Here is a 24,455-nt window from a genome sequence, read left to right on the forward strand (position 1 = left end):
TCTCATACTTCACTAGCTTCTCTCTTCCACCCATTGAGTTAGTGTTGGTGTCTCCATTAATGCATTGCCCCTAACTTCTGCAGGTATCCCTACAGTTCAACAGAAAAGCAGTCAGCAAGAGACTGTTTCCATCAACTTTAAACTGCACAACCCGTTATCACTTTGAAAGCTCTTAAAAGCAAGTGTATAAAAGTAAGTTGTTTAAGATGTCTCCTACCTCTTCACTTTTTTGCTCTGCAGAACGTCGAGCCTTTTCCATTTCCTGATCCTGGCTCTCCAGTTTTGCCTCAAGAGCTTTCATCTTCCGTTCCCACTCAGTCTTTTTGCTGTGGACCATGATGTCAATTTGATGCATTAATTCCTGAAGTTCAGCTTCACAAGACGAATTTCTAAAACAAAAAATAAAAAATATATACTCATATCAGAAACGGGCCCTCCTGGTCTAATCATTTCCTGTCTTCTATTTATTCTCCAAGATCCCAAAATTATAGGCCTGATAAACTAACTATATCGCTCTCATGGTCAAAACATACTATCCATACAAAGTTTAATTGTGATTGTAGCCAAAGTTTTAATGCAAAAATAAATGTTTCCCTGGGTTACAGATTTTTGGCCCGAGTCAACAGGCAAAGAGGAAAGCCAATAGTAACGTTGGCTGTTGTATTTCATGGACAGCCCTAAGGTTTGTTTTTATGCATAACTCTTTTATTTCTACTCTCCAAGCAGAATGCACAGATCTGAACTAGTTCTCAATTGCAGCAACTTGGTGCCAGATTTAGATTTGGGCGGAGGGGTTACTCGATATCCCGTCCACTGAATCTAAATCCCATTGTTTCTTATGACCCCTTCACCGAAATCTAAATCAGACCCCTGGTCTAAAGATGGGCGCTTCAGACCTCTGCCTCTTTTAAACCTGCTCTCCAACCTTCTAACTCACGTTGTTGCTATTTTCCTACAGTAACTGACATATAATTGTGATATTGCACTTATAGGCATGATACAATTGTGATTCAGCTTATTTAGATGAAAGTTCTTGGTTTTTATGGTTTGGTATGTTATTGATAATGTAAAATGATGCATTTTAAAACTTTTTTTAATTTAATTTATTTAATTTAAACCACTTCACTAGTTTGGAAATATATTGGGTACCTATCAGTACTTGCAAGCCAGCAACATGGTTTGTTGAGTTAAACGCTTGCTACTGACATCAGCTATGATGTGAACATTAAGAATTCAAATCTAGTCAATGTCCATTCAATCATCCAAGCGTCATAGTCTGCGTACATCGAGTATGAATAAATTGGTTAAAATAATTACCTATCTTCTTGTATAGTGCTTAGGAAAGTCAGAGAAACACTATATTGCAATAGAAAGAAAATATGGATTTTAGATCAGTGGAGTGTGATCTGTTACCAAACTGTGAGATTTATGTGTGCCATGATGTTAAGCAAAGCAAATTTAACATTATGAGACATCCACAGAAGAAGCTGAACTGTGTTTAAAAGAATGTCATTGTAGTGGTGCTTGATAGTAACTATCACAAATATAATTTATTTATGTATATGGGTGCACAATACCCCCAAGATTGAAATGTCGGTGACATCATCTCACTTGCCGGATCTATTTTCAAAGCTTCAATTTTAACTTGTATTTATTAGATCCTTTAGAATAGACTACCACCCTGAAATGGACCAAGTGATAGGGTTACTGAAGGATGCTGGGAGGAAGTCCTAGACCTCATCAGTCACTGAAAGGAAAGTCTCTCTGTGTTAGTGGGTCTAATTTGAAGTAAACATATATGGTAACATTAATAAAAGCATGGAACCATTTTCTTGGCTTGGAGCAGTTTCAATTCTAAACTAAATAAAAGAACATGGATATCCTATACACTTCTTGCCTCTCCAGCCTCAGATTAACAAAGAACCCCATTTATGATTGTCCATGTACTGTTAGGTTCTCCCGAACCAAAGACTGATCAGATTCTTGACATATCATGCCTCAACTAAAACTAAATACTTTTGGTACACTTTTGGTAGACATCCAGAATTGGAAATAACATATATCTAGACTGCAACATACAGAAACAAGCACCCACAAAAAACACTCATGGTAAAAGGATTATATTGACTTCAAGTGGAGCTCAAGATTACAATGAAAACACTATTTACTGAGCAGAAGATCTTAGGGAATAAGGGTCTAAAATAACTACAACCCACATCAACCACCAAACTCCCATAGGAAACCTCAAGTCCTATAACAAAATGAGAATCCTCTTGTTTACTGGTTTCTGAGCACGATGTTTGAAGGGTTGATATATAAATGCAGTAATGATCAAAACGTTCAGAGTTACATCTTGAAATGTGAATTATCTTAAATTGACTCAAAAAAGACAAACACCTTGGGAAGCAAAGGCTGACATCATGAAGGGCAGGAGTATTGCGTGATGTAAGTATTTAGAAACATTTATAGAGGGTTAACCTAGTTGAAAAGCAGTGGATCGATGTAAATATGTGTGACACAGTAAAATCAGGACGACAATTAGAAGGGTGGTTTGTCTCTTCAAGATGTGTGATGACTAAAGAAGGTTGTCTTTCAAGGATGACATTTTTCTTTAAGAGATGTGTCTTTGGTTCTTCCAGAAATGAAGGAAGGATGGAGCTTGTCAGAATGTGGTCAGGGTTACACATCCTCAGTGTGCAGCTAAATCCTGATATGAAGACTTCTCATTTCTACACTTCGGCATTTCTAGTTTGGTGCTGTTATTGTTGTAGGTGAAGTGCAGTCATTGGGCACCTTGATCTCGCTTGACAGGTGCAATGGAGTGCAATGTTTGCTGACTTGAAAGTGACTTTACAGCCTTTAAAGATGACGCGGGTAGGCAGAGGGAGTAATTTGAGTTCTCAGTGGAGGGAAATCATGTGAAGTTTCTCCAACAGTCCTATTGCAAGAGTTGATGTTAACAAAACGTTAAGAATTGCCTAGGTTAGTACACTTTATTCTTAAGTCATAGGTAGTTCTAGTTATAAGGACCAGAACATCAATGTTTCCGGCTATTATTGTTCAAACCAGGATAAGCTTGTTCTATATACAGTTTTAGAGAGGAACTGGAAGAAAGTCTGGCCTTGTATAAGTGGGTACTAATATATAACTTAAAAGGAACTTAAGGATAAAGTATCTGCCACAGCTCACTAGTCAAAGCCCCACATTTAGAAGTGGGTGTTAGTGGGATATCAGCCAGAAATCAGCAGAAGCCTTACCTTCGAACCTCTGTATTTCCCCCACCCTTAATTAGTGTCAGAGAAAATGGTGTTACTGTGGACGAAGCTGAGGTTGCCATTGGGGTTCTCCTTTTGGTTGTCCTGGTGCCGATGAGAATAGTGTTGTTGGGGTCACCCAATTAAGGACTGTCCTTCATACATCATTATTGCTGGAAGACCTTCTGTTTGGGACCGACATTGAAGCAATGGTGGCCCCGTGTAAGGAAATGCCTCCTTGGCATGGTTACCCCCTGACATTTTGCCTTTGCTGATGCTATGTTTTGAATTGAAAGTGTGCTGAGGCCTGCTAACCAGGCCCCAGCACCAGTGTTCTTTCCCTAACCTGTACTTTTGTATCCACAATTGGCACACCCTGGCATCCAGGTAAGTCCCTTGTAACTGGTACCCCTGGTACCAAGGACCCTGATGCCAGGGAAGGTCTCTAAGGGGTGCAGCATATCTTATGCCACTCTGGGGACCCCTCACTCAGCACAGACACACTGCTTACCAGCTTGTGTGTGCTGGTGAGGACAAAACAAGTAAGTCGACATGGCACTCCCCTCAGGGTGCCATGCCAACCCCACACTGCCTATGCAGTATAGATAAGTCACCCCTCTAGCAGGCCTTACAGCCCTAAGGCAGGGTGCACTATACCATAGGTGAGGGCACCAGTGCATGAGCACTGTGCCCCTACAGTGTCTAAGCCAAACCTTAGCCATTGTAAGTGCAGGGTAGCCATAAGAGTATATGGTCTGGGAGTCTGTCAAACACGAACTCCACAGCACCATAATGGCTACACTGAAAACTGGGAAGTTTGGTATCAAACTTCTCAGCACAATAAATGCACACTGATGCCAGTGTACATTTTATTGTGAAATACACCCCAGAGGGCCCCTTAGAGGTGACCCCTGAAACCTTAAACAACTACCTGTGTAGGCTGACTGGTTTTAGCAGCCTGCCACACTCGAGACATGTTGCTGGCCCCATGGGGAGAGTGCCTTTGTCACTCTGAGGCCAGTAACAAAGCCTGCACTGGGTGAAGATGCTAACACCTCCCCCAGGCAGGAGCTGTAACACCTGGCGGTGAGCCTCAAAGGCTCACCCCCTTTGTTCCAGCACCGCAGGGCACTCCAGCTAGTGGAGTTGCCCGCCCCCTCCGGCCACGGCCCCATTTTTGGCGGCAAGGCCGGGGGAAATAATGAGAATAACAAGGAGGAGTCACTGACCAGTCAGGACAGCCCCTAAGGTGTCCTGAGCTGAAGTGACTCTAACTTTTAGAAATCCTCCATCTTGCAGATGGAGGATTCCCCCAATAGGGATAGGATTGTGACCCCCTCCCCCTGGGAGGAGGCACAAAGAGGGTGTACCCACCCTCAGGGCTAGTAGCCATTGGCTACTAACCCCCAGACCTAAACACGCCCTTAAATTTAGTATTTAAGGGCTCCCCTGAACCTAAGAATTTAGATTCCTGCAACTTACAGAAGAAGAGGACTGCTGAGCTGAAAAACCCCTGCAGAGGAAGAAAGAAGACACCAACTGCTTTGGCCCCAGTCCTACCGGCCTGTCTCCTGCCTTCCAAAGAAAACTGCTCCAGCGACGCTTTCCCCAGGACCAGCGACCTCTGAATCCTCAGAGGACTGCCCTGCTTCCAAGAGACCAAGAAACTCCAGAGACCAGCGGCCCTGTTCAACAAAGTCAGAATGTGGTCAGGGTTACACATCCTCAGTGTGCAGCTAAATCCTGATATGAAGACTTCTCATTTCTACACTTTGGCATTTCTAGTTTGGTGCTGTTATTGTTGTAGGTGATGTGCAGTCATTGGGCACCTTGATCTCGCTTGACAGGTACAATGGAGTGCAGTGTTTGCTGACTTGAAAGTGACTTTACAGCCTTTAAAGATGACGCGGGTAGGCAGAGGGAGTAATTTGAGTTCTCAGTGGAGGGAAATCATGTGAAGTTTCTCCAACAGTCCTATTGCAAGAGTTGATGTTAACAAAACGTTAAGAATTGCCTAGGTTAGTACACTTTATTCTAAAGTCATAGTTAGTTCTAGTTATAAGGACCAGAACATCAATGTTTCCGGCTAATATTGTTCAAACCAGGATAAGCTTGTTCTATGTACAGTTTTAGAGAGGAACTGGAAGAAAGTCTGGCCTTGTATAAGTGGGTACTAATATATAACTTAAAAGGAACTTAAGGATAAAGTATCTGCCACAGCTCACTAGTCAAAGCCCCACATTTAGAAGTGGGTGTTAGTGGGATATCAGCCAGAAATCAGCAGAAGCCTTACCTTCGAACCTCTGTATTTCCCCCACCCTTAATTAGTGTCAGAGAAAATGGTGTTACTGCGGACGAAGCTGAGGTTGCCATTGGGGTTCTCCTTTTGGTTGTCCTGGTGCCGATGAGAATAGTGTTGTTGGGGTCACCCAATTAAGGACTGCCCTGCTTCCAAGAGACCAAGAAACTCCCGAGAACAGCGGCCCTGTTCAACAAAGACTGCAACTTTGTATCCAGAGGAGCAGATTTAAAGACCCCTGCAATCCCCGCAAGAAACGTGAGACTTGCAACACTGCACCCGGCGACCCCGACTCGACTGGTGAAGAAACAACGCTACAGGGAGGACCCTCCGGCGACTCCAAGACTGTGAGTAACCAAAGTTGTCCCCCCTGAGTCCCCACAGCGACGCCTGCAGAGGGAATCCCGAGGCTCCCCCTGACCGCGACTGCCTGACTCTGAAATCCCGACACCTGGAAAAGACCCTGCACCCGCAGCCCCCAGGACCTGAAGGATCGGAACTCCAGTGCAGGAGTGACCCCCAGGAGGCCCTCTCCCTTGCCCAGGTGGTGGCTACCCCGAGGAGCCCCCCCCTTGCCTGCCTGCACCGCTGAAGAGACCCCTTGGTCTCTCATTGAAAACAATTGGAAACCCGACGCGTGTTTGCACACTGCACCCGGCCGCCCCCGCGCTGCTGAGGGTGTACTTTTTGTGCTGACCTGTGTCCCCCCCGGTGCCCTACAAAACCCCCCTGGTCTGCCCTCCGAAGACGCGGGTACTTACCTGCTGGCAGACTGGAACCGGGGCACCCCCTTACCTCCATTGAAGCCAATGTGTTTTGGGGACCTCTTTGACCTCTGCACCTGACCGGCCCTGAGCTGCTGGTGTGGTGACTTTGGGGTTGCTCTGAACCCCCAACGGTGGGCTACCTTGGACCCCAATTTGAACCCCGTAGGTGGTTTACTTACCTGCAAGAACTAACATTACTTTACCTCCCCCAGGAACTGTGAAAATTGCACTGTGTCCACTTTTAAAACAGCTAAATGTGTTTTATGTAAAAAGTATATATGCTATTGTGATTATTCAAAGTTCCTAGAGTACTTACCTGCAATACCTTTCAAATGAGATATTACATGTGGTTCTTAAAATAAACCAAGAAAATATATTTTTCTATACAAAAACCTATTGGCTGGAATTGTCTCTGAGGGGGTTATTCCAACTTTGGAGGAGTGTTAATCCGTCCCAAAAGTGACGGTAAAGTGACGGATATACCACCAGCCGTATTACGAGTTCCATAGGATATAATGGACTCGTGATACGGCTGGTGGTAAATCCGTCACTTTTCCGTCACTTTTGGGACGGATTAACACCTCCTCCAAAGTTGGAATAACCCCCTGAGTGTGTGTTCCTCATTTATTGCCTGTGTGTATGTACAACAAATGCTTAACACTACTCCTTTGATAAGCCTCCTGCTCGACCACTCTACCACAAAATAGAGCATTAGTATTATCTCTTTTTGCCACTATTTTACCTCTAAGGGGAACCCTTGGACTCTGTGCATGCTATTCCTTACTTTGAAATAGCACATACAGAGCCAACTTCCTACACCCCGGACAGACAAAATTGTGAATATACCACACGTGCAAGGAGACAAATCCCTTCACGTGTGGGCATTATTATTTAAGCCCTGGAGATGGACCCCTACTTTGAAATTGGGCCCTAAATCTGAAGGTAAAAATCTTGGACAAGCCAAACATATCCCACCGGCGAGAGGACTTCCTGAGCTTTTCCCACCAAAAGTTTGGTATCTCACCAAACCCCTGCCCGACGTTCTGAGGACTTTCTTAGAGACAGCCTTCTCCCTTTCCTTGTTGAAGGATTTTGTGGTACCTCACCCAATGCCTATCTCACTTTGTGAGGGCTTTCTTAGATGTAGCCTGCTCCCTTGCCCCGCTGAAGGGTTTTGGCTTCCAGAAAAGACTTTGGCCCAGATTTAAGAAAAATAGTGCTGCATCCAGTGCAGCACCACTTTTCTTGGGCCCCTTATCACCCCCCTAACATCATCATGTGTGCACCATATCTAAGATACAGCGACCACGGTAGGTTGATTTACCAGCACTTTGGCCAAGGCTATTGTCTCAAGGTTTAGAAGGTATATGTGACAATATGATGCCCATTTATCCTTTGGTTTCCCTTTTTTGGAATGAGTGTTACTGTGGCCTGTTTAAATTGACTGTGAATTTAATAGTATTGTTGACAGTTCCCAATATGGTCAGCTGAATTTTCGAAATCTGGATAGTTAATATTTAAAACTGCTTGGCCAAGAAGCCATTTTTGGACCTAGGTTTTCCATGCAGCTTTCGGATTGGTTCACACACCTCTTCTGCATGGATATGTGCTTCAAATTCCACCTTGCTTTGCTCTGGGGACACAGACTCCTCATGAAGTCTTCAGAAGTGTGATATTCTTCTCAGCTATGGTTTTGTAAATGGTTTGACAGTATTCAGCAAAGAGCCTTGAAATCTCCACATCCAAAAGCATTGTTCATACACTCCTCCTAGTCGTCTGTTCTCCTCACCCCTTTTACATAGCTAGTTTGCCGAATGTATTACCCCCTTAATATAGTTTCTGCTGTATTCACATGCAAACTGCTTCAGGAGTACAGGTAACAGGGTTATGATAATACTTTTCCTTTTTAGTCTCCAGAGGTCTTCTGATATTAGGGGCCTCATTACAAGTCTTGCAGTCACTAGACCGCCAGACTCACGGAATGCGTTTGGGCAGTTGCCAATGCGGCAGTCCAAGCGCCACATTACAACCCTTATGGTTGGACTGCCAGGGAACCGCCAGTTCCGCCAGGATTGGAGATTCCGGCGGTCTGGACGTGGTGGCGGTCCTAATCTGCCAGGGCAGTGCTGCAAGCAGTGCTTCTCTGGGGATTACGACACCCTTCTCCGCCAGTGGTTTCATGGTGGTACCACCACCATGAAAAGGCTGGCAGAGAACAGGTGCAGGGGGCCCCGGGGAAGCCCTTGCACTGTCCATGCGCTTGGCATGAGCAGTGCAGGGACCCCCCTGGCCAGCACCCTCGCAATGTTCACTATCTGCTTTGCTCAGGTTTCTGCCCACTGACCTAGTGGGAAACTCTTAATGGGTTCGGTGGGGAGGTAGCCTGTGTGGGGGCAACCTCCCCATTGTAAGTTTGGCAGATGGTCAAAACCGTCCACAGTACTCGTAATGACCCCCATACTCTGCCTTTCACTCACTGACAAGTAGTTGTACATGTATATGTGGTATGGGTATAAATAAATGCATTTTATACATATATTAATATTTGTGTGCCCTACATAGCAAAGACTGCACCTGTTAAGCAAGCCAATTTTCTTTAAAGTGAGGGATAAGACAATGTCATCACTTCCTGTAATGCCACTCCATGTGATGTAATTTTGAGCAGTATCTGTGCTATTTGAGACATTTTCTATTTTGTGCTCTGCTCTGCAGGGAAGAGTTTCACTTCCATTTACAGAAAGTCAAAGAATGAGTAGTTTTGCCAACTGTTTCCTTATAGTATATAAAAAAAGATGTTTTGTTTGGCACTCGTACGATACTGCAAGAATGTCTCCATATAAAAAAACAGCCAGAACCATTCTTCTCTCAGATACACACTTTGCAGAAGTGTACTCAGTGCCAACATTTGGACTGTAAATATGTACAGGTTGTACTTAACATATAGTAGTCCTCCAGTATTAAAACTTTATGTACTACAGAATGTATTGCCAGAAAAGTGCCCCACAACTAAGACTATAACAACACCCTTGAAAAAACAATATCAATCTCTTTTCAAGCCAACCCTTATTATAGATTTCCCTCTAGCCAGTGTACTATACAGAATCAAAAATATCATAGAAAATATTATAGATGAGAAACTGTAGAATGTGCTATTGCTAGGGCCCTCTTGTTCATCTTGCTACATGGAGTCAATAACAGGACTGCAAGAAAGTCTTAATAATGTTTGAAATCCCCTAATAAAAATAAAAGAAAGTGTGAAACTATGGAGCTTCTCCCAAGCAACAACAGAGACTTGTCAGTTCACGGAAGGCACACTCTACCGCATATTCTCATTAACATTCTACGCATTATCAAACAAGGGACTTGCTCTGCTTTCCTATACAGATGACAAACAGCTATTGTTTCAAACAGCATTTTCCCAGAAAGTGCTGAGACACTCAACCACTGATGGTATGAAGGAAGTACAAGCATTGGGTATGCAAGATGAGCTGCTATTTTACAACCACTTGCACGAATAGTTATGTAAATACCCACAAGCAAAACCTGTAATAGTCAAAAGAGAGGTCTCTACTTACACCAAACATGTGTGCCTCAAAAGGAATCTTATGCTAGAAATACAGGTAACTCCACTGAGGAACCAATCACAACACAAGTTCTTAGTCTCATCAACGCCATTGTAATATGTGTTACTATAACAATGGAATTTTCTGTTTGTAATAATGGTATGCACGTGGGTGGAATGTTGGGGGATGGATGGGGCAGACGGTAGTTGGGAGCAGATAGAAAGGAGGTGGAATATGTGTGCCGTTGTTACTGCCACTTGTATCTTTACGTTCCTGTTGTACCTACAAAATAAAACCTCCTTTTGGAAACTTCCCGCGGTATCTCTACAATGTGTCGACGAGCGGAGTGAATTTAGACCTTCAAACTGTGTGCTCTACACTTGTTTCGACATCTGCTTAATCTTCCATCGTATGGCAAGCAACCTAGCAATGGCGCATGTATTTCACAAGATACTTCATACCGACAAGGTAGTTTTCACTATTTTACCTTCGCCGACGGTTGGCCGCGCGGGGAGAATCTGCGCTCGCATACTGTGCACACATCCAGCGCGTGACTCGTTCTCAGCTGAGGCTCTCGAGCGCATGACTTCAGCGCGTGTTCATGCGCATGATTTCCTCACAATGGGTCACGTCGAGCATATTCTGTGACCTTACACGCCGCCATCTTGGATTGGGCAACGTGGCTAAAGAGGATACTTACTGCTTTAAATAGCATCTGGATTGGGCTACGGCGCTAAAAAGAATATTGAATGGATATTGATGCATTTTGTTTTTACTTATTTTTTGGGCACATCGTTTAACTTACTCGTCTATATTTACATACTAAGCTTCTATACTCTTATCCTAATTAATTAGAAAAAAAACTGTAAGGACTGTGTTCTGTTTTTTTTTTTAAAGGCAAAGATTGGACTGCATATTGAGTGCAATATGAGTGCTCCAAGCTTCAGTCTTAGTCCCCCTCAAGCTTTTTGGCCTTCAGGGTGTTCTCCAACAATGAAGTGGGGAGAATGGAAAGAATATTTTCTTAACTACATTCAATCTATAGATGAACTTAATAAAACATCACCTGAACAAATGAAAAGAATCTTATTACATTCTCTCGGTCCTCAAGGACTGAAAAATGATTTGCAAATTACCAAAACCACTATATTTGGAGACACTAATGTTTTTGATGCTGCAATCCATGACCTTGACTTACATTTTAAACCTAAAGTCTGCATGGGTATTACTAGATTTAAATTTTTCCAACAGAAGCATGAAAAAGAGGAGTCTACTGATGATTATGTTGCTGACCTAAGGAAATTGGCAATGGATTGTAGATTTTGTGCCTTACAAGATGAACTCATAAGGGATCAAGTAGTTATGCATGCTTGCAATCCAGCAATACAAGAGTCATTATGGATAAAAGCTGACTATGCTCTTGATGATGTCTTGGCGATTGTGCGTAAAGCTGAGATATCAAGTAGACGTGCCGTGGAATTAAAAAAAGAACTCAAAGAGGTAGACAATGTCTGCAGGTTAAAAAGTAAGACAACTTACAATTCCTTTAAAAGAGACAATCAAAGCAAAACCAGACAACAACCAAAATGTAACCGCTGTGATAGCAAAGAACATTTAGCTAATAGCAAAAGCTGTCCAGCATTTAAACAAAAATGCAGTAATTGTGGTATTATGGGCCATTATGCCAAAGTGTGCCAGAAGAAGAATAGTATTAAGTGGGTTTGCGATGTTGACAGAAATGATTCTATTACTTCTGATGGTGACGATGAAACAAAACTTGGAATGGTAGCCAGTTTGTGCAGCAATTTGGTTTTGAATGTCAGTAGCGAATACCCGAAGTCTAAACCTGAATGTCTCATAACTATTTGTGGGGTGGAATTAAAGATTTTTGTTGATTCAGGTTCACCCTATACTATTATTAATGAAGATCTGTGGAAAACTAAATTTGTGGATAAAATTGGTGGACATTTACTTCCTTCTGATATCAATCCGGAAGGATACAGTGGGGAACGCATTGACATGTTAGGGTTTAGATGATTACCTTTCAGATTTAAACACAGATCAGCACATGGAAAACTTTACATAGCAAAAAAAGGTCCCCCTGTACTTGGTTGTGTTGATCAAAGAAAGCTTCACATAGTTCTTGACCCTAACAGTAAGGAACAAGTGCTAATTATTGATGAAGGCACAAGTCTTGGGGAAAAGCTTTTGAAGGAATTCCCTAGTGCTTTCAGCAATACATTAGGTAAACTCAAAGGATTTGAGCATAGAATTGTGTTGAAAGAAAAAGCCCTTCCTAAAGTTCACAAAGTTAGGAAAATACAATTTTTGGTTCGTGAAGAAGTCTCAAAGGAATTATCTAAATTGGTCACTTCTGGGGTTATTGAGCCTGTAGAAGCTTCTGATGGGGTATCTCCCTTAGTGGTAGCTAGACGAAAAAAAATTGCAAAATTAGACTATGTGTGGACTTACGGCATCTAAATAATAACATTATGGTTGACCAATTTCCACTACCTAAAATCAATGAGATGGTTGCATCTCCCAATGGTGCTACATGCATTTTCCACCATTGATCTCTCTTCTGCGTACCACCTGATTCCATTGTCTGAAGAATCAAAAAGATATTGATTATCCGTGATGGCTGTTTCCAGGTCAAACGTATGCCATTTCGGCTTGCATCAGCAGCAGCTGTTTTTCAACGTCTGATGTTTGAGCTGTTTTAAAAACTTGATGGTGTAAAAAAATTTCAAGATGATACCTTGTAATTCGGCAAAACTAAGACTGACCATGATAAAATTCTACACCATGTGCTTCAGATTTTAGATTCTAGAGATTTGACTGTTGAATGCATTTTTGCTGAAAATGAAGTAAACTACCTTGGGCATGTAATTACTAAGTATGGGATCAAGCCAAAACCTTCCTTAATCAGAGCAGTTGTGGAGGCATCCACTCCTACTTTTAAAGATGATGTTCATTCCTTTATGGGTTTAGCTGAATATTGTGCCAAATTCATTCCTAATTTTTCCGAGAAAACTTTCCATATTCGTCAATTGTTAAAGAATAAGAACAAATTTGAATAGTCATTACAGTGTGAAAAGGATTTTGTGATCTCAAGCTTGCTATTGCAAATGTCTTCTTTAAAAAGTTTTGATCCATCTGCAAAAAACATTGTTACCACAGATGCCAGCTGCAAAGGTTTGGAGACGGTTCTCGCCCAGATTGATGCGAATGGGAATGAGTATATTATTGCTTATGCGTGCAGATCCTTATCCCCTTCGCAGGAAAAGTACTCTACTATTGAACAAGAAACTGTAGCATGTGCATGGGCGTTGAGACACTTTAGAGCATTTTTGTGGGGAAAACCATACACTTTACATTGCGATCATAAACCACTTGTAAAGATTTTGACAACTGAGGGAACTATCAAAGCTTCTGCTAGGATTCAAGATTGTCTATCAAATACAAGATTTTAACTATAGGATTGCATATGTAGCAGGAAAGCAAAATGTTTTTGCTGACTTCCTTTCGAGAATGCCGATAATGTTAAAAGAGTGTGAGGATGAAGTATGGAATGGGTTTCAGGTAGCACTTGTAAATGATACTGGTACGCCTGCTGTGAGAATGGATGAGTGGAATGAAGAATATAGAAAGGATACTACATTGCAGAAGGTGTTGAATTATGTTGTTAATGGCAGGCCAAATAAGAATGAGTTAGAGGAAGATGTTAAGCCTTATTGGGAAGTCCGTTCTGAAATTTCGGAAAATAATGGTATGCTTCTGAGAAGAGAAAGGGTAATTTCACCAAAAGGGTTACGTGGTATGGTTATCAATCTTGCTCATGAGGGACATTTTGAGATCAACAGGACCAAATCAGCTATAAAAAAAAATGTTGGTGGCCTGGTATTGATATTCAAGTAGAAAGGTTTGTCAGATCTTGTACTGAATGTGTACGAGCTGATAAGTCACTTCAAACTCTCAGACCACCGATGTGTATCGGATCCAACCCTAAGTATCCTTGGGAGTCAGTGGCTATTGATATTATGGGTCCCATTGGCTCTCCTCAAAAGTATGTATTAGTTCTTATAGATTTATTCTCAAGATGGCCTGTATTTAAGGTTGTGGATCAAGCTGACACTGATTCTGTTTTGGAGTTTCTGGATCAAACGTTTACTTCAGAAGGTATTCCAACCACTATTTTGAGTGATAATGGTGTACAGGTTTTATCTAAGAAAGCTAAAGTGTACTTTGATAGGATTGGGGTACTGCATAAGACCACCTCATTATATAATCTTAGTGGGAATGGTACAGTTGAAAGGTTCAACCGTGTTATCAAAGGGGCTAATCAATTAGCTATTTCAAGCAACATTGATTGGACTACGCAACTTGGTAAATCTGTACGGGCATATAGAGTTGTGATTAATGAAATGACTGGTGTTTCTCCATTTGTAATGATGAGAGGGAGAATGAACCCCAAGATCTAAATATAACCCTGAATGGCTTTTTCATTCTGGGATCGTAGATTGGTCGATACATGATGCAAGAGACAGGACCAATTCCAATCTTGAGAAAAGCTAATTATATTTTGACTCAAAGAAAAGTACTAAATATGTAAATGTCAAAGTTGGGGATTGGGTCCGTGTGAGGAAACCAGGACATGTGGCGAAAGGAGTTAGTAAATTTTATGAACTGGAAGAACTAGTGGACGTTTTGAGGAACTCTGTCAGGTTAAGAAATGGTAAAGTGTGAAATCTAAACAGAATTGCCCTTGGGCCTTCAGAGTTGTGGAAGAGTATGCATGACGAATCGCAAGTTAACACTATGGATCCTCTTGAAGATGTTAGCAATCCTAACATTAATGATGGTGTGCGTGAATTGACATCGGACAGTGAAGCGTTTCCGTGTGTATTATCTGAAGAAGACGCTGTAGTTGACCCTAGGAAAGCAGCTGAAGAGATCATTAATGACTCTCAGGGTGCTGAAAGTAGTGGTGTAGATGGAAATGCAATGGATGGCATGAATGACATGGTTCCATGCAATGGCAAAATACCTTGGAAGCCACCTAGGTGGTTAGAAGATTATGTCCAGGATAATCTGTAGGATGAAACTGAAACCCCCTTAGGTACATATGTTTTAAATTGCATTCTTATTCGTTACTACAGTGATTCTTCACCAAAACTCTATTGTCAATTAGGCTTTAATGCTTTATTTAATTTATTTATTTGTGTAAAGGGAAAGATGTGTTATATGTGTTACTATGACAATAGAATTTTGTGTATGTAATAATGGTATGCACGTGGGTGGAATGTTGGGGGGATGGATGGGGCAGACGGTTGTTGGGAGCAGATAGAAAGGAGGTGGAATAAGTGTGCCGTTGTTACTGCCACTTGTATCTTTACGTTCCTGTTGTACCTACAAAATAAAACCTCCATTTGTAAACTTCCCGCTTCCTGCGGTATCTCTACAGCAATCACTTCATTCCTGCCAGAGATAAGATATCTAGGTGTCCCTAAAAAAGTACTTTCAGAACTCCAAGATGTCAAGTTCCGGGAAGGGTGAATTGGTTCTGGAAAGAAACCACAGCATCCCAGGTGGATACTATAAAGAGTGCCAGCAAAGAGTGCCTTAAAGGCACCGAGCCTTGTACAGGATACGCCACTCCTGTGTGGCATGTTCTTCCACTGGCTCCTCCAATACCTCCGCTTTTGCAAATTGTTTTTACAACCAACTATGCTGCCAATGGATGCTAGTCATTGCCTGGATGTGAAATTATGCAACTTTGAAAGTTTAAAAAACACCTCCTTTTCTGCAAGTTTCCGAAAACCTACATCTCACTCAAAGCTAGGTCTGGTACAACTAGGGTTACCCTGATACCAGGCTATCTAATTCTGGATAATGCTGCTCATTACATTTTCCTCGTTTTATAAACTCCCTATACACTGTTAGTAGGAAGATTTATAGGTTTGGTGCCAGGATATCTCTTAGATGGTGGGTGCTATGTAACTATTGTCAATCAATCAATCAATCAATCAATCAATCACAGATATGCCAAATACTAATGCTACCATGTGTCACACGATATCAGATCTCTTCACGCAGTCATCCGGTGTAAAATGGATATCATATGACGAGCACAAAGTGAGGTGGGTTTCCAGCTCGTGTGTGATGGTTCTCCATGAATTTCACAACCTGTCCAGATTTCAGAACCTCCCCAGGTCCCCAATTATGGCAAGTGTAGGTGTGGCCACCACCTATCCAAGCCCCACTCCCATTTTAGCCCCCATAGCAGCTTAGGCTGGGCTGTGACAGACTTAAACAGAGGTCCCATTTACAGGTACCCTCCCACATTTCCAGTTCCCATGCCCTCCGAAGCCCCACCCCCTCTCACTTTGTGAAAAAAAAATCCAAGTTGGCAGGGCTGCAGTCAATCAGGAGAGGCTGAATTGGGGATGGGGATGTATGTTTATATTTATGTTTATTTTAATACATAACTGAATTGCTTCTAGGCGCTCAGAAGAGGAAGGAGAAACATCAGAGCAGATTACTGAGTGTTCCAGGTGTTCAGATTAATGACAATAAAATGTATCATATCATTAAGCTTGTGTGTGGCAGACTTTCCATACTACCTGATGAGGTGGCTACGGGACATTACAGGGACTAGTCATCAGAGCAGAGGGCTGTCCCAATCCACAATGAGACCTGCTTAGAGTTTCCTCGAAGTAGAACCCTTACCTCAGACGAAAGAACTGCCCAAAGGTCTCCATTTGTTGCGTCATACCGTTGGTTGCCTTTTTCTCAAGTCTGTCAAAGGGGGGAAAGACAAAATGTAAATCCACCATTCCCCAAAGATGCTGGTGGCCAGTGCCTGTTGTGACCTTCCACTCTGACGCTAAACCCCTGGTGGAATCTGCCTCAGTGCACACGTGGGACATGGAATCGTCTGACGGGCTTCATCTATTGTGACATCCTGGCAAGTCAACATTCTACTATTCTCCAACTCAGCAATTCGAGCACAGGCTCGAGAACTCTCATGATTTCAACGCGAGTCTCTTGATTTCAGGGGCCATGTTTGGGTGTGTCCTCGCTGTCCTTAAAGAAAGCACACCTGTCCCCTACCACTTTCAGTAATAATAAGCAGCACAAAAGAAATGCCCATTGTACCTGGCAGACTGTATTTTATTCTAATTGTTAAAGCGTCTCGTGTTATTTTTTGTAGAAGATCTCGGCTACCTTTATGTGCCCAATTTTTATGGCACTTAAGCATATGATTGAGTATAAACTGTGTGCACTCAGGCATGAGGTGGCTGCCTGGGCGCCCCTTGGTGTACTTCTAAGCAGGAGATATTCAAGGAGTATTTGACATCGCGAGTACATTTTACTTGCCTATTCGCAGTCATCTATATTATCGCATGTATGTTATTGCCACGAGACAGGTAAAGCGGGTTAAGGTGTGCATTAATATGTATGTACAGTACTGAGACAAGGCAGGCAAACCGGATGAAAATATGCCTAGAGCTCTGGTAAAAGTCGCACTGATGCTTAAATTCATTGCATCAAAGACAATTAGAGAATTTGCTATTTTAAATCTGTTACAGGTGGTTATTTTTGGAAATGTTTTCAAATACAAAAAAAAGTTATCGCTCCACTCCTCTGAAACCAGAGCGGCAGACGCTTGGGGATTTTCCGACTATATTAAAGCATGGTGTTTTTTTAATACTCTTTCAAAATACACCGGGAAAAAAAACTGTGATTTGGCGGGGCGCGGGGCTGGGATAAAAGGTGGAGAGCGGATGGATATTCCTCCTTTTGGAACTGCTTTTCAAACTTTACATTCGATAAACACTCCTACGGTGTGCAGTAAAGGGCGACACGGGGGCATGTCCATGAACTCGAACCTCTCTGGCATAAACAAAGCAGTACATTTGTGCCAGAAGTTTTCTTTGCCTGCGGCTCCCCTAAAAAGCCCTGGAAGCGCTGAATGAAAGGTTCTTCTAGTTTCTATTACTTTCCATTTGAAGAAAAATATATCCTAATTATTAATTGATCTGGAAGCATATCTATAGAGAAGTCTCAGTATTCACCAGTCAAATACTTATCCTTACTAACAAGTGCTGGTCCTCTACTTTTCAAATTCAGAAGTGCACTTACCCGGTACCTGTAAGTGCCTGGCCATACAAAGTACCGAAAAGTGTTGTATTTCATGATGAGAACAGTTCAGTGTTCCTGTCTTCTACCGTATTTGCATAAACTAGTAAATACAAAAAGTTAACTAAAGACAGCAGTACAGACATGAGGTACACTGTGCCCCGTGTATTCCCTAGGCTATCCTGACAGATTGATGGCACCTCACTGCTACCACCGTGTGCTAAGCTGTATCCGGGCCCCTGGTGCACTCTCCCAGCGCTGCCCGGGCCCCCGCCAGCTGTCGAGCGCTGCTCCCTCTCTCTGCCAGTCCGTGTCCCCTCTCTGCGCCCACCTGTGCCCCGTGCTCCCTGGGGACAGCCGCCCCTCTCACCTGCCCTGCCGTCACCAGCTGCCGTCCCTCTGCTGCCGTCCTGCCCCGTGCTCTGGGACCTCACACACCAGCCGCGCAGCCCCTCCCGCCAGCCTTCCCCACACTGCCGGCGGCTCCCCGCGCTCCCCTGCCCGGCTCCCGCCAGCCCGGCCGGCGGTGGCGCTCACAAGGGCGCCGGCAGCGCCGCCCGGTGCCATAGTGACGGAGGCAGCAAAGGCGAGGCCCACTGGGAAGAAGAGTGAAAGAGCCGGGGCTAGGGCAGCTCATCCCACCTTCCTGGAGGGGACCCTCACTTGAGGAAACTAGGCAGAAGGGCCCACCATCCATCTCCTGTGCTGGGGCCCTATTTTGAGGAAACTAGGCAGAACACCCCCACCCCTCCGCCCCTACACCATCCATCTCTCGTGCTGGGGCCCTACTTTTCTTGAGGGCACTAGTCAGAACACCCCCAACCCTCCGCCCCTCCACCATCCATCTCCCGTGCTGGGGCCCTATTTTGAGGAAACTAGGCAGAACACCCCCACCCCTCCGCCCCTCCACCATCCATCTCTCGTGCTGGGCCCTACTTTTCTTGAGGGCACTAGGCAGAAATGCCCTGCTCCTCCATCCGCCATGCCGGGGACCTATCGTGCGGGAACTAGGCATCTCATATCATCTCTTCACAATCTCTCCAGTGCTCTCTAGTGATCTTCATTTGGGCGGTTTGGGCTTGGGATGGAAGGGTCTAATGTTACCTAAAAGTGCCAGCTGTTCCCTGGAGGGCTACTAACAACGGGCAGTCCCAGTACTTGCTAGGAGTGTGCCATGCTTACAACTGGCAGTGCCAGCACTTCTATGGAGTGTCCCATACTTACAACTGGCAGTGCCAGCCCTTCTCCGGAGGATGCTATACCTATAAGGGCAGTGCCAGCCCTTCTCTGGAGGGTACTATATTTATAACAGGCAGTGCCAGTGCTTCTAATGATGTCTGCTGTGGTATAATAAACCGTGTCGTTATGCTTCAGAGCTGCTATAATTATAATGGTGACTAGCTATCAGCGAGGTGCTTCAGCCTTTTCCTATATTGTAATTAATTTATTTGTATTTATTTTATTATTTTTTGTGGTTTTATTTAACGCAGGCTGTTAGAGGACGGTTCTGACCATCAGGTCTGCCCTGATTTTTCGCTTTTTGACCACCCAGTTTTTGACTTTTTACTGTGCGGGAGCCTCCTATGAGGGGACTCACACACAGTAAACTCATGGTAAAATGGACCGCGCGTGTTTATCGCCGGTGCCGCCGTGCTAGGGAAAGGCTGCTGTGACACAGCAAGGGCAGGTCGCCCCGGGCGGGTTACATGTGATCATGTGTGCACATGGATGTGAACCCATGTGATGGCTGTGGGAGGAGGATTCCTGGTGTGCGCAGCCCAAGAACTGCACTTAGGTAAACCTGGTGCAGGATGAACTATGCAGAGTGGGTGGTGACCTGGAGTAGGTCTCATGAGAAGGTTGTACACATGTGAGGGAGAGTCAGTGTGCTTATTGTCTTTTCACTGTAGGGACACTCAGTTAAATGCCAATGTCAGTGTGCTTAAGGTATTTGCATTGTGGGGATCATCCATTAAATGTCAATGGGAAAGAAGGGCCTAGGGTGCAACTCCAATTCTCTGGGGTCCATCAAGACCAGAGTCACACCAAAGTACACTGTAACTTGTAAGAAAAGAATGATGCAGTAGGTTACAAGAGCATAGTTGTACAACTTATGGGTCATCTATGGATGTCACCTTTCTCTGACTCAGCTCAGGATTAGGGCCAATTACTAGTCTGTCCAGTTGCTTGAGCAGGGCCTGGCATCAATCAGCCAGCTGTCATCCCATGCCAGAAGCAGGCTGGAGAGGCACTGCGAGGAATGTCAGTGAGGAGGGGCTGAGGCTTTCAGAGCACATGTGGCAACCAACTCCTGGAGGATGCCATTTTGAGCTATCCCTGAAGACTGTGCAAGAAGGAGGGGACGGGGGCAAGGAAGTGATGTGGCACATCTGGATGGGCCAGAGGTGCAGACCTGCTGGACAGTTCCACCCCCACATAAAAGGTCCTGCACAGGGGGGAGCTCTCTCTCTTGGCTGTGCTTCACTGCTGGACACTGGGACTGCAGACGGGCGTCATGGACCACTGGAAGGAAGAACCTCCTGACTGCCCTTGGGGCAGGGACTCTGCCCCTGAAGGATTCCAGGCCAGCGAGGCGAATGCCAGGGCCAGGCAAGCTGGCCCCATTACCCCCAAAGAGGACTAGTTGCTTGAAGGACTGGGCTAGTGCAAGGAGAACACGCTGCCCAGAAGGAAACGAGGGAACCCAGAGGAAAGGCTGGTACAGGGAGTCAGTGGGACTGGCTTCCTATAATCTGGGACCCTTTGAGGCCAGGAGGTCTGAGGAGAGTGCTCCTGGTGGCAAGGGCTTGTCACCAAGAGCGAAACGACACAAGAATGATGAAAATCGGCCCTTGGGGCCTGAGATATCCACGGAAAAAGGATGGCAACCTTTGACCTCTGGAGAAGCAGCTACGAAGCGTGTGGGGCTCCGCAGCTGCTCGAGACTGTGCCCCCAGGGTGGGCCAGGGCTCAGGGGCTGCCCCAGGAGGAAGAGGAAGGGGCCCCGGACCCCATCCCAGGGCCCCGTGAGGGGCGGCGCCGTTGCGCACGCCCCTGCCGCGGTGGGTAGGGATCCCAGACCCCATCCCGGGGCCCCCTGCGGTCGAAGTAAAGTCGGGGAGTGCTGTCGGGCTCCCCACGAAGATTTGATGTGTGGGGCCCCAGACCCTATCCCGGGGCCCGTGAAGAATGAGGAGTGGGGGGGTGCTGTCGCGCACCCTGCCAGATGGCCGCCGGCTGTGGAGGAGCCGGTGGCGAAGCAGAAGCCAGGGAGCACCGTCGCGCTTCCCGTTAAGGTTGGCCGGGGGGGCCCCAGACCACATCCCGGGGCCCCAAGAAGATGGTGGCATCGGGGAGCGCATTGCGCTCCCCGCGGAGAAAAGGAGGGGCCCGGACCCCATCCCGGGGCCCCGAGGCTACAGGGAGGAAGCACTCCCTTAAGCGGCCTGTCCAGCCACGAACCTCCAAGGAGCGGGCAGACAGCACAGAGAAGGCCGGCTCCCGCGGCAGCACACGGAGGTGCTGGCCGTGCGGGGAGCTGGCAGGGTCAGCCAGGGGTGGGCTCCCTGCGCCGCCCTCCAACGAGGGAGACTTTACCTTGTGCGGGTGTGCCCGGGTGGGACTGGCACCCCCCAGGGACCAGCATCGGCTTTGGGCAGCAACGCAGCTCTCTCCGGTGCAGCGGGAGAGCCGCTCATTCAAAATGCGGCCGCCCTAGCATGCTTTGTGGGGCTGGAGCCGGGTGATGGTCCCCTAAACAGGCTTGTGGTGGTCCCAGGAAGATGGGGCCACCACCAAATTCATGCCCAGGGACAGGGGGAGCTGCAGGAGCAGCCCAGCCTTCCTCCAGCGCTTGAGTCCCCACCCTAGGTAGGGTGGGACAAAAGAAGGATAACCCCCCAAGGGTCCAACCTGTGGTTGGAGCCCAAGCTTATGTGATCTTTTGTTCTGGCTTGTGCCCACTAGAGGTTTAGGGTGGTATTACACAATGTTTTGAACTGTTATTTGAGGGTCAATTAAGAGCAATTTGAAAGTAATCCAAAAGTAATCCTAATGGTTAAATTGCTTGAATATGGTCCTACATGTTCCCTGATGATGCTAATTTGAATAATGACACTGACAATCACCTCTAGGCAAGATAGATGTATTTAATTGCAAAATGTAGGTGTGTTCATTTCACATTAATGTCAAATGTTCAAATGTCACAAGGGGGACACCGGGGATTGTTTTGCCATGTGGGTTGTTGGATTATAGCCTCCCTTGGGGGAGACATGGGAGATTACACAATGTTTTCCCAGAGTGATTCCATCACTTTGTGTATATTTGTAGATTGTTGCATAGTATTGAATAGTGTGTGTGAGTAATGAATGTACTTTTACTTTATCAAAAGAAAAAGCACAGACTGGACAATCGTTTATTGAGAGTCATGCTTGTGTGCTCGTGAATGGGGATTACTAGCCCACACCACCTCCCTTGAGTAAGCCTTGGACTGCTCTGCAACGCTACCCTATGAGAGTCAAGCGCTACAATGGGGTGTTTGGTTCCCAGTGGCAGTCGTGTGCGGACTCATTACTTGTGCAGGCCACACAACTAATGACCCACCTTCCAACACAGACCGAGCGAAGACGGCGCCAGAGCGCTGTATAATTATAGACAGCAACATGAAGCAAACAATTTGAAAACATGTCAACAACATTTTAAGTTAGCATAGAAATATATACCTGCTTACATACAAATACAATAAAATACATACAATTAAAACATTGCAAAAACAGAATTGATTATTACAGGTTTATCAGGCATCCAAGGGTTGGCAGGGAAAACCATCTAGTCTGATGTAAAATGCAGTGGCCTAGTCCCCTGAGAGTCTGCGAACCACACTGGGGGTCCGAAGGGAGAGTTCTGCGACTGCTTAGAAAATTAAATAATATTAACAAATTAATAAAGTGTATACAAATAAAAAAGCAAAACTGAACATTTTAACATGTTCTGTAAATGTGAAGGAATTTAAACTTGAGGGCTAAAAATTATGTTGGTATCCACAGACAGATTCGAGGGAGCAGTGCAAATGTATCAACAAAATAAACTATGTAAGATGAGTGGCCCATTTGAATTTAGAAAATCTCCAACGGTCCCATTAAAATTAAACAACTGATTTGTTAAAATGTTTGGATTAAATAAAATATTTCATAAATCTGTGTATTTATTGCATTAGTGCTTGTTTCTGTATTTTATGTGTATTGTTTTGTGTTCAGTCATCTAAATTGCTGAGGCCGATGTCCCATGCTGCCAGTATCCACTCTGTGGGAGTCCCCGGATTCCAGTAATGATTCGGTGGGGGCCCGGGTTCAAGTAATGATTAAGTGGAGGTCCACAGATGTCAAAACGTTACGGACCACTGCTCCAGTCCATTTTCTAGAGTAGTTGAGCATTTCTATTTAATTTTTCTTCCATGATGTTTGGCCTCTTTGTTCATTGACAGTCTCTATGCAGGCCCAAATGTTCCTAAGATGAATCTGAACATTGCATGTACAAGCAGAGGATTTAATGAAGAGCATATCTAGCATCTAGCCACATCTGACAGAGCTCGGCACCTCAGACCTGCTGACAACATTAGAATTCTCAATGTAAAACATTTTTGACATCAGGGTTCCAGAGATGGAAAACTATGGGGCCATCTACCTAAGTAAACAAAAGGGAAGTAGTAAGAAAGATGCCCAAAGGGAAACATCATCACAAACTGAGCTGCTATCCTCATTAAAAAATACTGGCAGCACATCTCAGCAGGACTGCTCCTCTTGTAAGTACCAGCACTTCTCAGAAGGGCTGCTCTTCTTGTAAGTACCAGCACTTCTCAGGACAGGTATTCTTGCAAGTATTAGCACTTCTCAGCAGGGTTGCTATTCATTAAAGTATCAACACTTCTCAGCTCGGCTTTTATTATTGTAAGTCCAGCCCTTCCCAGAACTGTTATTCTTGTATCAGCACTTCTCAGCAGGGCTGCTATATACTCACTGTGTGGACTGCTAGACCTTCAGATACTTTGTAACAAACTGTACCAACACTTCTCAGCACGACAGCTATACTTGTAACATAAAGTACCAATCCTTCTTCCCCTTCATGCAATAAAATACTTGTAATTGACAGTATAAGTACTTATCAACAGTGCCGCCTTACTAACAAAGGGCAGTAAGACCCTCTCAGCAGGACAGCTATAATTAGATCAAGCAGTACCAGCACTTTGCAACAGCAATGCTATAACTGTAGTGACAGTACCAGCCCTACTAAGCAGGGAGGATTTACCTATAATGAAAAGTACTAGCACTTCTCAGCATCACTACTCTGCCCTTATAGGAAGGTAGCAGTGCTTCTTAGCAGGGCTGATTTGCCTTCAGTGAGATAATACCAGGACTTCACTGCAGCAAGTAGT

At 44.7% G+C, this 24,455-nt stretch overlaps 1 protein-coding gene across 2 annotated transcripts in view; it reads right to left on the reverse strand.

Annotated features, from left to right (window-relative positions):
* DEUP1 (deuterosome assembly protein 1) overlaps nt 1-18,514 on the reverse strand; it is a 214,781-nt gene extending 196,267 nt beyond the window's left edge. Inside the window, exons 1-3 of one of the 2 annotated variants that reach the window (XM_069202448.1) lie at nt 18,396-18,479; nt 16,613-16,681; nt 218-389 (exon numbers count right to left, since the gene is read on the reverse strand). In XM_069202448.1, the coding sequence (XP_069058549.1) occupies nt 218-389; nt 16,613-16,656 (216 nt within the window). In that variant the 5' untranslated portion in view covers nt 16,657-16,681; nt 18,396-18,479. Of the gene's footprint in view, nt 1-217; nt 390-16,612; nt 16,682-18,395 lie in introns of both variants that reach the window. The other variant, XM_069202449.1, reaches the window with a different exon arrangement.
* Nucleotides 18,515-24,455: the final 5,941 nt, after the last annotated feature.

This window comes from Pleurodeles waltl, chromosome 8 (genome assembly GCF_031143425.1).
Source record: "Pleurodeles waltl isolate 20211129_DDA chromosome 8, aPleWal1.hap1.20221129, whole genome shotgun sequence".
NCBI lineage: Eukaryota > Metazoa > Chordata > Amphibia > Caudata > Salamandridae > Pleurodeles > Pleurodeles waltl.